This window comes from Mus pahari, chromosome 3 (genome assembly GCF_900095145.1).
Source record: "Mus pahari chromosome 3, PAHARI_EIJ_v1.1, whole genome shotgun sequence".
NCBI lineage: Eukaryota > Metazoa > Chordata > Mammalia > Rodentia > Muridae > Mus > Mus pahari.
In genome coordinates, this window is record NC_034592.1 from 162,352,749 (window position 1) to 162,365,574 (window position 12,826).

General features: G+C 50.0%; 1 protein-coding gene across 6 annotated transcripts in view; it reads left to right on the plus strand.

Moving 5' to 3' along the window:
- Nucleotides 1-10,320, plus strand: part of Mtg2 (mitochondrial ribosome associated GTPase 2) — a 13,636-nt gene extending 3,316 nt beyond the window's left edge. For 3 of the 6 annotated variants that reach the window (XM_021195046.1, XM_029535964.1, XM_029535961.1), the window contains 6 exons: nt 3,057-3,258; nt 6,616-6,763; nt 7,747-7,862; nt 8,459-8,677; nt 8,854-8,992; nt 9,796-10,320. In XM_021195046.1, the coding sequence (XP_021050705.1) occupies nt 3,061-3,258; nt 6,616-6,763; nt 7,747-7,862; nt 8,459-8,677; nt 8,854-8,992; nt 9,796-10,190 (1,215 nt within the window). In that variant the 5' untranslated portion in view covers nt 3,057-3,060 and the 3' untranslated portion in view covers nt 10,191-10,320. Of the gene's footprint in view, nt 1-2,450; nt 2,581-3,056; nt 3,259-6,615; nt 6,764-7,746; nt 7,863-8,458; nt 8,678-8,853; nt 8,993-9,795 lie in introns of all 6 variants that reach the window. The other 3 variants (XM_021195044.1, XM_029535963.1, XM_029535962.1) reach the window with 2 other exon arrangements.
- The last annotated feature ends 2,506 nt before the right edge of the window (nt 10,321-12,826 follow it).

Genomic DNA, 12,826 nt, shown 5'->3' on the forward strand with positions numbered 1-12,826 from the left:
TTGAACTCTGGACCTTTGGAAGAACAGTCGGGTGCTCTTACCCACTGAGCCATCTCACCAGCCCCCTTCTCCTCTTTCTAAGATTCTTAGAAATTATATGTCTGTCTGTCTGCCTGTGGGTGTATGCGCAAAGAGCAGATTTCTTTGGAACCAGTACAAGGTGTTAGAGTTCCTACAAATAGTTAAGCTGTCTGATGTGGGTGCTAGGAACTGAATTTGGGTTGTCTGCAAGAGCAGTCTAAATTGTAATCACTGGGCCATCATCTCTAGCCCACAGCTTCCTCTCTTTCTCTTTCTGTCTGTCTGTCTTTCTTTCATTTATTTTTTTTTTTCTGCCTTAGCATCTGAAAGCACATGGCTTATAGGAGTGAATGTGGGCATCCCTATCTTGCCTAGGTCTCCAGGGAACCACTCATGCCTTCCCTTAGAAAGTGTGGCATTGGGGGCTGGAGAGATGGCTCAGCGGTTAAGAGCACTGACAGCTCTTCTGAAGGTCCTGAGTTCAAATCCCAGCTACCACATGGTGGCTCACAACCACCTGTAATGAGATCTGATGCCCTCTTCTGGGGTGTCTGAAGACAGCTACAATGTAGTTACATATAATAAAGAAATAAATATTAAAAAAGAAAGAAAGAAAGAAAGAAAGAAAGAAAGAAAGAAAGAAAGAAAGAAAGAAAGAAAGAAAGAAGTATCCCAGCACTTGGGAGGCAGAGGCAGGTGGATTTCTGAGTTCGAAGCCAGCCTGGTCTACAGAATGAGTTCCAGGGCAACCAGGACTACACAGAGAAACCCTGTCTCGAAAAACCTTAAAAAAAAAAAAAAAAAAAAAAAGACAACCTATAGTCAATAATCTATAGTTAGGGCTGGGGTTGTAGCTCTGTAGTAGGTAATTTTATTATTTATTTATGTATATGTATTTTTTATCAGCATGTACACCTGCATGCATCAGATTACATGTGTTGCTGGGATTTGAACTCAGGACCTCTGGAAGAGCAGCCAGTACTCTTTAACCATGAGCCATTTGCCCAGAGCCACTGAGCCATCTATCTCTCTAGGCACTGTAGAAATTAAAACAAACAAACAAAAAACAAACTTCAGAGGGCTTGGTGGTTAACAGTGTGGCTGCTTTTTACAAAAGACTAGGGTTCTATTCCCAGGACCCACCTGGAAACTCACAACTGTCTGTAACTCCAGTTCCAAGGGATTTGATATCCACTTGTACATCCACAGACCCTAGGTAGATATGTACACACATGCATATATTGCACATACATGTAGGCAGAACACCCATATTCATAAAACAAAGCAATAATGTATTCAAAATTAAAAAAGAAAAAACCTTAGGGCTAGCCAGAGGAGGGTGCCCCCTGAATGTCTGTGTGTCTCAGTTAGGGTTTCTATTGCTGTGACGAGACACCATGGTCACAGCAACTCTTATAAAGGAAAGCTTTTTTTTTTTTTAAGATTTATTTATTTCATTTATAAGAGTACACTGTAGCTCTCTCCAGACACACCAGAAGAGGGCATCAGATCCCATTACAGATGGTTATGAGCCACCATGTGGTTGCTGGGAATTGAACTCAGGACCTCTGGAAGAGCAAACAGCCAGTGCTCTTAACTGCTGAGCCATCTCTCCAGCCCAAAGGAAAGCATTAATTGGGGCTGCTCATCGACCATTATCGCCAGGGTGGGAAGCATGGTGACATTCAGACATGGTGCTGGAGAGGAAGCTGAGAGTTCTATATCTGCATCAGCAGGCAGCAGAAAGCGTGAGTGAGCCACTAGGTTAGGCTTGAACTTCTGAAACCTCAAGGCCCAACCAGCCCCAGGGACACACTTCCTCCAACACAGCCGCACCTCCTAAATATGAGCCTACGGGCCACCACAGTATGTAAACACCAGTGTCACACATCGTCTAGATGTGAGTCCTGTGGTTCCTGGAGGTGAGGCTGTCTGCGGGGCTGTGCTTAGGAGGACATGGCTGGGGCCACTGGGGCACAGAAAGGTGTGGAGATCCACAGTACAAACTGGGAGGACCCAAAACTCCGAGGTGGACTTCTGCCGGCCACACCAGGAACGATTGGAGACTCAGACTGTGTACTGACCAAGGAAGACACATGCATAGAATCATAAGCTGGTGGTGTATGGAGGAGCAGGATCTAGGGTGCCTCACTAGACCCCTGTGGAGCCGAGTGTGGCCCAGCCTACTGTGTGCTTAGCAGCTCAGCTCCCCCCTGGCCTCAGGGTTTTGTGGGTGCTCTCATGGAAGCTATCTTTACCTCCTAGCTGTTCTTCCTGCCACAGGGTGTATGGTGGCTGTTCAAGCTTCAGTGCTGTCTGGCATTGCTTTGTGGGGGCAGGTCCCCACCCTGAAGCAGCAGGAGGGCACGTCACCTCATTAGAGCACAAGCCACTGAGGCTCAGAGGCCCCCATCACTCTCATCTCTCAGGAAATTAGAAGGATGGGAGCTGCGTGAGGCTGAGACCACACAGACACTGCTCATTGTGTTCACAGTAGGACAGACGCCACGGTGCACCCATGTGGACTGGCTTGGCCTTGCCCAGCCTTTCCACTTTCAGGTGAGGAGACTGAGGCAGCAGTTGCAAAGGTGACCTGTGTCTGGGTGTGTGGGTGCCGTTAGCCAGTGTTCTCCTGTGCCAGACTAATGGTTTTCAGCTACCCGAGAGCATGCTCTTCAGTAACAATTTAGCTAATGGCTGTTTTTACTTTGGAGAAAGTCTGACTTGAGGTTTAGATTCCCTTTTAATAATCTCACCAAGCAGATCCCTCATATTCTGCTTGGAGATTCACTCACCATTGCAAAGACTTAATTACCTAAACCTGTGTGCCCAGCCCCTGGCCTGAGTGCACATGGGCTGTCAGACACAGAATCCATCCCCGTGCATCGTGGGGTCCAGCAGATCACTTCCTCCGGTCACTTGTTTTCTCTGGCACCATTCTGGATTCTATCGTGTGCCAGAGTCTGCTCTAGCTCTAGTCTGAAGCTCATGTTTAACCCAAGGGCCTTACTGAATCCTTCTGACTTTTTTATTAGGGCCATGGTATCTACCAGACTTGCCTTGGCAAAGACTTGCACTGTGTTTGAGGGTGTTTTGAAATGGGCTCCAACCACATGTGCTGTCCTCAGGCCTGGCCAGCTTCTGCAAGCACCATGCAGATTGCTGTCTGTGGGCATTGTAGATCACGCTAAGCACCGGGAGCCTTCTGGGAAGAAGCTTCTGTCAGAGAAGAAACTGGTAAGTCCCTGCCTAGGGAGGGTGCCTCTGAGTCTGCCCCACCCCAGTGCCTGTGCGTGTGTGTGCGTGTGTGCGTGCGTGCTGCGTACTCCTGGAAGTCAGGGTAAAAGGTAGGGTCCCTTGGAGTTACAGACACCTGAAGCAGGTATTGTGATCCTAACTTGGGTTCCCGGACTTGCAGCAAGAATTCTTCACTGCCCCGCTGTACTGTGTCTCTCTAGTGCCAGCGTATGCATTCTGGCTTGCCATGACGCGCTCCTGAGGGCAACGTGGAGATCTTGGAGAACAGATTATGTGCCAGAAGCTTGCAGGCCACACAAAGGCCAGGTGGGGCTAGGGCCTGATTTGATTGGTTGATTGATTTAGAATATTGGGGATGGAACCCAAGGCTTTGGCCTGAGTGCTGAAGCGCTCCACGAGCTGAGCCCCTGCCTTAAAACCTTATTTAACTGTTAAGAGGCAGAGACTCAGGTCATCCAGGAGCCTTTAACTCCCCTTGGAGCTGAAGGTGACCTTAATTCCCGATCCTTCTGTTTCCAACTCCCTAGAGGAAGGATTACAGACATATGCCACCTTACTCAGCTTTTGTACAAGTGTTTTTTTTGTGCATTTGCTTATTTATTTGCATTTAAGTGTTTTTGAATATGCAAGTTCTGTTTTGATCCTGGGGATTGGGTATATCTTTAGTTTTAAATTCTTTAAGGCTTATGTTGACTTGTTCATTTGTTTAACGCATACAGGTGTCTGTGTGTGTGGAGGTACCTGTGTAAATGCACGAGAAGACATTCTCTATCATCCTCCGGAGCGCTATCTGTTTCCTGTAATGGAGTCTCTTATTGACTACCATAGCAGCTCTTTGTCTGGGCTCTGGAGACCTAACCCAGGACCAAACACTTGAGGCTGTTAGAGGGGGTTTCTCTTCTGTTTACAAGAACCTTTCATGAGTTCTTTTTTTTTTTTTAAGATTTATTTATTATTGTATCTAAGTACACTGTAGCTGTCTTCAGGCACACCAGAAGAGGGCATCAGATCTCATTATGGATGGTTATGAGCCACCATATGGTTGCTGGGATTTGAACTCACGACCTTCAAAAGAGTAGTCAGTGCTCTTAACTACTGAGCCATCCTTCCAGCCCCCTTTCATGAGTTCTTGCTGTTGTCTTCTTGCTCCTTTTCTGTCCTCTTGCCCCTCCCCACCTCTCTCTCCACATACTCATGACCAGCCTATACTTCTCCTCCCTCCCTGTCTCTCTCTCTCTCTCTCTCCTTTTCTCTGTCTCTACTACACTCTCAACTCCCCTCCCCATGTCCTGAGTAAACTCTATTCTATACTAAAAAACAACAACAACAAAAAACAAAAACAAAGAAAAGCTTTTATGATCTCCTTGTTTTGCTTTGCTCTGTGCTGCTTTGTTTTTTGAGACAGGGTTTCTCTGTGTAGCCCTGGCTGTCCTGGAGCTCACTCTGTAGACCAGGCTGGCCTCGAACTCGCTGCTTTGTTTTTCGAGACAGGGTTTCTCTGTGTAGCCCTGGCTCTCCTGGAGCTCACTCTGTAGACCAGGCTGGCCTCAAACTCGCTGCTTTGTTTTTCAGGACAGGGTTTCTCTGTGTAGCCCTGGGTGTCCTGGAGCTTACTTGTAGACCAGGCTGGCCTCGAACTCGCTGCTTTGTTTTTCGAGACAGGGTTTCTCTTTGTAGCCCTGGCTGTCCTGGAGCTCACTTTGTAGACCAGGCTGGCCTTGAACTCGCTGGACAGGGTTTCTCTGTGTAGCCCTGGCTCTCCTGGAGCTCACTCTAGACCAGGCTTTCCTGTAACTCACAGAAATCCTCTTACCTCTGCCTCCAGAATACTGGGAATAAAAGTGTGTGATGCCACTGGCCACAGGCTGTCCTTTGGTGATCTTTGACTAAAGAACTGACACATTAGGACTCACGTCGTTTTCACTTTTGGAAAGAGCTTCAGCTGAGAAAAAGCCATGTTTCTTAGGGAAAGGAACTGTGGCGCCAGGCCGAGGACGCAGCACTGAGGCTTCCTCAGGCGTCCCCTGCTGCCAGTTCATGTTTGTGCGGGATCCTTCCTGATGGTGTCCAGCCTTGCTTTTTCCTGTGAGGTGGACTCTGGTTTCATGGGTTCAGTGCAAAGTTACATTCTTTTTGAAGTAGCAGCTTGTGGTTTTCTTCAGTGTGTGGCCAAGGAATGAATCCTAGGATATTTGGTTTGGGGACTTTTTGTTTATCTTTGTGGCGTGAGGCATCAAATCTAGGACCTTGCACATGATGACTTAGTGCTGTACTGCTGAGCTCTACCCAGGCTGGACACTTTTTTTTCTTAAAAACAATTCATTCCTGGGGACTAGAGTGGTGCCTTAGTGGTTAAGAGCACTTATTATTCTTGCAGAGGACTTGGCTTTGGTTCCCAGCACCCTCAGAATAGCTCACAACTACCTGTAATTCCAGTTCTCGGAGATCTAGCTCAAGTTTTACACACATATGGAACATATACATATTGTCAGGTACATACACATAAATAAATATTTTAAAAATCAGATGCTAGGGATGGAGGAGGAAACTGTAGCTGAAGGATGAACTGAATGTATAAGTGTTTTGCCAGCGGGTATTTAAATGGGCCACATGCGTACCTTGTGCAGAAGAGGGTTTCAGATGTCCTGGGGTTAAAGTTACAGATGTTTGTGAGCCATGTGGTGCTGAGAATAGAACCCAGGTCCTCTGCAACAATAGCAAGAGCTCTTAACTGCTGAACCTTCTTTCCAGCCCAGTTGGTTAATCTTTTTCTTTCACTGTGTTCTGCATTAAGGGCCTAAAGAAAGCCTTCCTGAGAAGGGTCATGCCTGCCTCCCTGCTTCTCACACATAAGCCCTCAGTGGCGCCATGGGAAGGAGACTCTGCACTGGGAAAGTGCAAGCATTCCCCAGGGACCCCACCTTCTCCCACCAGCAGCTATAGCTTTCCACAGTAAAGACAGGGCTGCTGTTTTAGCGATACAGTTCTGTTTGAAAGATGCTAGAAGGACACTGTTCAGGGAACATTTCCTAAACAAGCTGTGCTCTCTAGAATTGCTGAGTTCCCTTTTGAAGTGTGTACACCACACCAGCCACCCGCTGTGTCTGCAGTGGTTCACCTCAGCCCTCGGGTGCGGGTGACCTGTCAGAGCCGGGTCTTACCTGTAGCTTCTGAAGAGCTCTACACTCATATTAGCATGCTTAACCTCTAATGTTGGTAGAGAGGCATGTATCAAGTGGATGGTAATGTGTATGAGTGTTTTGCTTGCATGCATGTTTGTCTCCTGGAAGGGTTGCAGGGGTGCTAACATCCTCTGGTGCCTTTTATTCTCTGTAGAAAAGGCATTTCGTGGATCACCGGAGAGTGCTGGTCCGTGGAGGAAGTGGGGGCTCTGGCATGAGCTGCTTCCACAGTGAGCCCCGCAAGGAGTTTGGAGGCCCTGATGGTGGGGATGGAGGAAATGGTGGACACATCATCCTGAGAGGCATGTCCCCTGGGAGCAGCTGGGGTGGAGGTCCTGCTGTCCTATCTTGTCATGCATTTGCACTCAAACTTGGTGTGTTCACAGCATTTTTATGAGTTGTGTGTGTGCTCAGCGCCAGTGTACCAAGGCAAGAGGCTTTGGATGCCATTTTTGTTTTTTAATCTCAGAAACACAGGTTGTTTCCCATCAGGAGCCTCATGACAGCCATGTCACAGGGTCAGGCAGTGCAGCAGAGCCCTCGGCTGTACTGAGCAAATGCCTGGCATGAATATTCAGCAAGCTGGGTGCAAGCATCTTCACAACGTAGTGAAGTTAGCTGCTGGTCACTGTATGTGTGCGGGTGCTGGGCCTGAGTGTTTGTCTGTGTATGTACCACATGTATGCCCTGCAGAGGCCATCTGATCTAGAATTGCAGACAGCAATTCTGCTGGGCATCAACCTGCATCCTCTGCGTGAGCTGTCGTGCTCCTAACCAGTAGCCCAGCCCTTTAGCTCCCTAGGTGAATTTTTTGTGTTTTTAATTGATGATAGTCATAGTCACCTCATATAGTGATGCCTTCCTGTTGCAAGTAATTTCAGGCCAGCCAGGGCTACAATTTTACATAGTGAAAACCTGTCTGAGAGAGGGGGGGGGAGAGGGAGGAGAGAGAGAGAGAGAGGACAGAGAGAAAGAAAGCCCATGGTGGTAGTGGTGGTTCTAGTGGCACATGACTTTAATCCCAGCTCTCAGGAGAGGAAGACAGAGGCAAGTGGATCTCTGTGAGTTCGAGGACAGCCAGGGCTAAACAGAGAAACTCTGTCTCGGGGAAGAAAAAAAAGGTCATATTCTATTTCGGTTAGATAATGAAGAGTGTGGGCGGCCAGCCGTACACCCAAGCCAGGGGAGGAGGAGGGTGACAGATGTAAGGCCACTGTTCTCTGCTCAGCAGCTGCGTCGGCTGAGCCTTAACACAAAGGAACATGAGAGTTTGCTCTTGCTCTAGTTGACCAGCAAGTCAAGTCCTTGTCCTCAGTCTTATCCCAGTATCAGGGTTTCAATGGAGAAGACGGTGGCAGTAAAAATTGCTCTGGACGAGGTGGTGCCACCCTCTACATCCAGGTAAGCTGAGGAGCTGGAGCGGGTGCCGTCCCCTTGGGTCCTAGTCACTGAGTCCATGGGTGACAGAAGCGGTCAGTGGTGTGTTTTAGGGGTCACATCCCCACACAAACACCTTTGCACTGGTGTGGCACCGTGTTGCTTCTGACCCAAGACAGTCTAAAGGAATGACCCCGAAGAGGGAGTCAAGGACACACTTTCCCATGTCTAGACAGGGGCAGATGCCCACCCAGGGTTCCACACTCCCATGCTGGTTCCCTACTGCTTGGTTGGTTCAGGTCCTGTAGAAACACTTCAGAAAAGCCCCATACAGAAATGGGTTTCTGGTGTTATGACAGGGCCTCACTGTGGGACCCAGGCTGCTCTTGAACTTGTAATCCCCCTGCCTCAGCCGCCTGAGTGCTGAAGGCAAGTCTTACCATGACACCTTATGGGGCATCTGACTAGCCCCATAAAATCTCTTCAGAGCAGAGATTTATTTGTTCTGGTACCTGAAGAGAGAAGTTACCAGCGCCCCACCCCTCCTCTTCCTGGCTGGTGATAGAACAGAACCTGATGACGGTGATGATGACGGTGATGATGGTGGTGGTGCATTTCAGGTCCCTGTGGGTACCTTGGTGAAAGAAGGAGACAAGATCGTGGCTGACCTATCTAACCTGGGAGATGAGTACGTGGCTGCTCTCGGGGGTGCAGGAGGAAAAGGCAATCGTTTCTTCCTGGCCAATGACAACCGTGCCCCTGTAACTTGCACCCCTGGACAACCGGGTCAGGAGCGGGTCCTCTACTTGGAACTCAAGACAATGGCTCACGCTGGGATGGTATGCCCCTGATGGTGCCACACCCTGAGGTAGTGGGTCCCTTAGGGTGGGCATACTCTACCCAGGAGAGAATGCTGGCTTTCATTCATTCCCCCTGCCCAGTGCTCTCTGTCTGTGCCAGCTGCTGCATTGACAATGTCCTCCATGACACTACAGGACACTTACTTTGTTTCTAGGTTGGCTTCCCAAATGCTGGGAAATCCTCTCTACTTCGAGCCATTTCAAATGCAAGACCCGCTGTAGCTTCCTACCCGTTCACCACCTTGAACCCTCACGTGGGGATCGTTCACTATGAAGGCCACCAACAGGTAGCAGGTAGAGCCTCTAAAACCCTGCCAGAGGATGGGTTTAAATGGCCCAGTGATTCAGGAGAGCAATTATGTAACCCCTGAGTTTAGCTTCCCACTTAAAAAATGAGACATTGTTTTCCCTGATTGAAACAATTTTAATGAGTCTGTTCTCTGTCAAAGTCAGCCCCTCCCCTCCCAGCCGAGAAATCCGATCCCTTCTGTTGGGAATTATACTCTTGAGTTGGGAGCCTGAGGAGAGGATTGCCTCTTGCCTTCCTCATCCTCTCCTGTGGAACTGGGCGGTATCAGTCATGCAGACAGCATGTGGTTTAAAAAACCTTTCCTGTACCATTTTAAGAGGAAAACTTTTTTCCAGAAGATAATGTACCCATTAAAAATAGCAAGCCTGCTGGTAAGGTTATTTGTACAGCACTTTATATCTGCAAAGTGCACGATAGTGATTTGTACCCATAATCAAATTATCCATAGAATGCAGGGAGCCATCTCCCTTTTTTGAACTGTGTTTGAAGCCTGGGAGACAGGAATGTGTTAAATCTTCCTCATTAGATTAATCCACCATGCCTGTCAACCAAATCTTTCAGAGCATTTTACAGACCTGAGAGCTGAGGTTCCTCGGTGTCTCTTGGCCTGCTGAGTCACCTGGGGGCGGAGGAGTGGCTTTGATTCCCAGGGTTCCTTGAAAGTTGTAGAACATGAGATCCGGGCCAGAAAGGGTCTCCCTGAGGGGAGTCTCCTGGCCAAAAGGTTGAGACCGGCATTGGAAGGCCGAGAACAGGACCCTGCTGACATAACTCTTACCTCTTTCAGTGGCAGACATCCCGGGCATCATCCGAGGTGCACACCAGAACAAGGGCCTGGGCCTCGGCTTCCTCAGGCATATCGAGCGTTGTCGCTTCTTCCTGTTTGTTGTGGATCTTTCCTTGCCTGAGCCGTGGACTCAGGTTGATGATTTAAAATATGAACTAGAGAAGTTTGAAGAGGGCCTGTCAGAGAGGTCCCACGTGATCATTGCAAATAAGATCGATCTCCCGCAGGCCAGAGCCCGTCTGCCTCAGCTCCAGGCCCGCCTGGGACCTGGGGTCATAGCCCTGTCGGCGCTGACTGGGGAGAACCTGGAGCAGCTGCTTCTACACCTGAAGGAGCTGCATGATGCCCACATAGAGGCCGAGCTGGAGCAGGGCCGCCAGCCTCTCAGGTGGTAGTGGGCACAGGGCTCTGTGCCCCAGGGTCAGCGTGGGACGGGGGTGGGCCATCAGTCACAGAAAGCAAAAGCAACCTTTCTGTAAACTTCGGGCCGCTTTGAACTCCCGAGACTAAGTACTTGCAAATATATCAATGTGTCAGTGTCTTTGTTTCCCCACCTATTTGGGGCACCCTCCTAAAGTGCTCCTGCCCTCTGGCCCAGCGTGATGGAGTATTCTATGCCACCTTGTACCTGAATTGCTCCCTGTGCTTGGTGTGCCTGTCACCCTTGCTGCTGACTGGTTTGCTGGAGTTGACTCATTTGTGCTAATTAACACCTCATTAGTAGGAGGACAGTGCTGCTGGCTGAAGGTAGCAAACACCGCTGCCAGGCGGCCTGGGCAAACGAAGCTGAGCAGCAGAGCCGTGGCTGGGCTTCTCACGCATGCACCACAGGGTTTGTGGACCTCGGTTTCCTCGTGTGATTGGGTCTGCCCACCGTCCTACAGAGCAGCAGGGCCCCACACCAGCCTCTGTGTGGCTGACTGCTGTGCCAGCATGTCAGGGAAGCAGGGTACAGTGGCCATACTTTGTTCTCCAGTGCCAGCTGACTGAGAACAGCGAGGGCCAGCTCCTTCCCTGTTGTTCTCAGAACGCTGAGCTCTGTGGGGGCCGAACACCAAGGCAGCCTTGAGCTTCACGACTGAATGCACCCAATATCCGACCAGGCACGCAGCCTCTGGCTGTGCCTCAAGGATGCGCCAGCCGGTTGTCAACCCAAGAGATGAGAACCTTAAATGCTGGCAGCGTTTCTGATACGTGGGCTCAGCTCAGCAGGATGTGTGGAAGAATGGCCAGAGACCTGTCCCTGGAGGCAGGGACTGCCACCACTCTGCCCTGCCCTGGCCAAAGGCTCAGCTCACCACAACTTACCTGAGCCTGTGAGTCAGTACCAGCCATTTTTGCCAGGTGGGACCATATTGCTCCTCCAGGCACTACCCTATGGAAATGACCCCAGGTGGTACGGCTGGGGACCATGTGTCCCAGAATATTCCCCAGGGAAACTGATGCCTTAGTGTGGCCCTGAGGGCCCTCAGAAGTACGATGAGGAGACAAGTGGGAACGAGGGCCCATCTTTTGGGGAGACCCCTGCCCTAACAAGGCTAGCCATGCTCTGGCACACCAGCAGGTCCTTGTGTGTCGGGTGGGGCTACTGAAGCAGCAAGCCTCCCCTCAGCCTTCAGAAGCAGTACGTTTTCATCTGCAGCTGGAACACAGGGGCCTTTTCCGGGAAGCTTTATTCTAATGTCTTATAATTTCAAAGGTCCTGGTGTTCTGGAGGCCAGGGCGGGTCTCCTGTCTGTGGCTTTTCTCTTTCAGGCCACTGCAAAGGGTTTTGTAGTCAGGCCAGGCCTGAGAGCATTAATTATCCTCCGCTGGCTTTCATCTTTGTGGCCGCTGTGCTCTGGAGACCTCAGAATGCCTCCCTAGGGCCTGGAGACCTGGGGGTGGGCTGGCTCCTCAGAGCTGCCATATGTCCTGGGAACCACCGACAGCCCTTGGCTGGGACTCAGTCACACAGGCTGCTGACTCCAGGGCTGTGACGCGGAGTGTCATCATCCCGAGACACCCCCGGGAGGGGTGTTTCTGAAGCTGGCCTTCCTCCCGGCTGCTGGGTTTGAAGAGAAGAAAAGTTGACTTAGTCTCTCCACAAAGCCAGATGGTCCGTCCCGTCATGGGTTCAGGGATGAGTGCTCTCATTTAAGGCCAAGTTATTGCTGCCTGCTCATGGTGCACACAGTAGGGGAAACAAAGTAAGAAGTAATGGAGGCTGGAGTGGAAGCTCAGCCAGCCATTAAGAAGAGTACTGGCTGCCCTTTGAGAGACCCCAAGTTCAATTCCCACCACCCACATGGTAACTGACAGCAGTCTGTAATTCCAGTTTCAAGGGATCCAATGCCCTCTTCTGGCCTTCAAGGATACTGCATGCATATAGTGCACAATCCTACACATGTAGGCAAAAATACTCATCCACATAAAATTAAAAACAAAAGAACCTGTGCCACTACAGGCCAGGGTGTGACATGGTGCCAAAGTGCTCATTGTCGTTGCAAGGCTCTGGGCTCCATCCACAGCACTGCAGCACACTGTGGTAATGAGGAGTGGTCAAAGGTCACCATCCTCAGTTACAGACATAGTATGAAGCCAACCCAGGCTACATGAGGGAGGGTCTATTTCAAAATTTGAAAGAAAAACAAAGGAGCAATAGCATCCCATCATGTGTGTAAGGCTCCAGGACTGTGCGACCGTCACAGATACCTGCTTTGACCACAGTTCCATTCCCAGAATGGAATTCTGCAATGTCAGTCCCCCTCCCCTGGTTGCTTACACCCCAGCCTTGTAAACACCACGACCATGTAAGTATGCCGCTGTCTGTCCCTACAGACTTACATCCTCTGGACTCCACACAAGTAGAAGCCAGTGATGGCCAGTTACCTGTGTAGCACCCTTTTGTGGGGAGTGGAGTTGAGAGTTTCCCAGCTGGCCTGGGATCCACTTTGTAGACCAGGTTGGCCTCAAACTCAAGAGATCCATCCGCTTGAGTGCTGGGACTGAAGGTGTGAGCCCTGACACGCAGCTGTACAACAGCTTCATA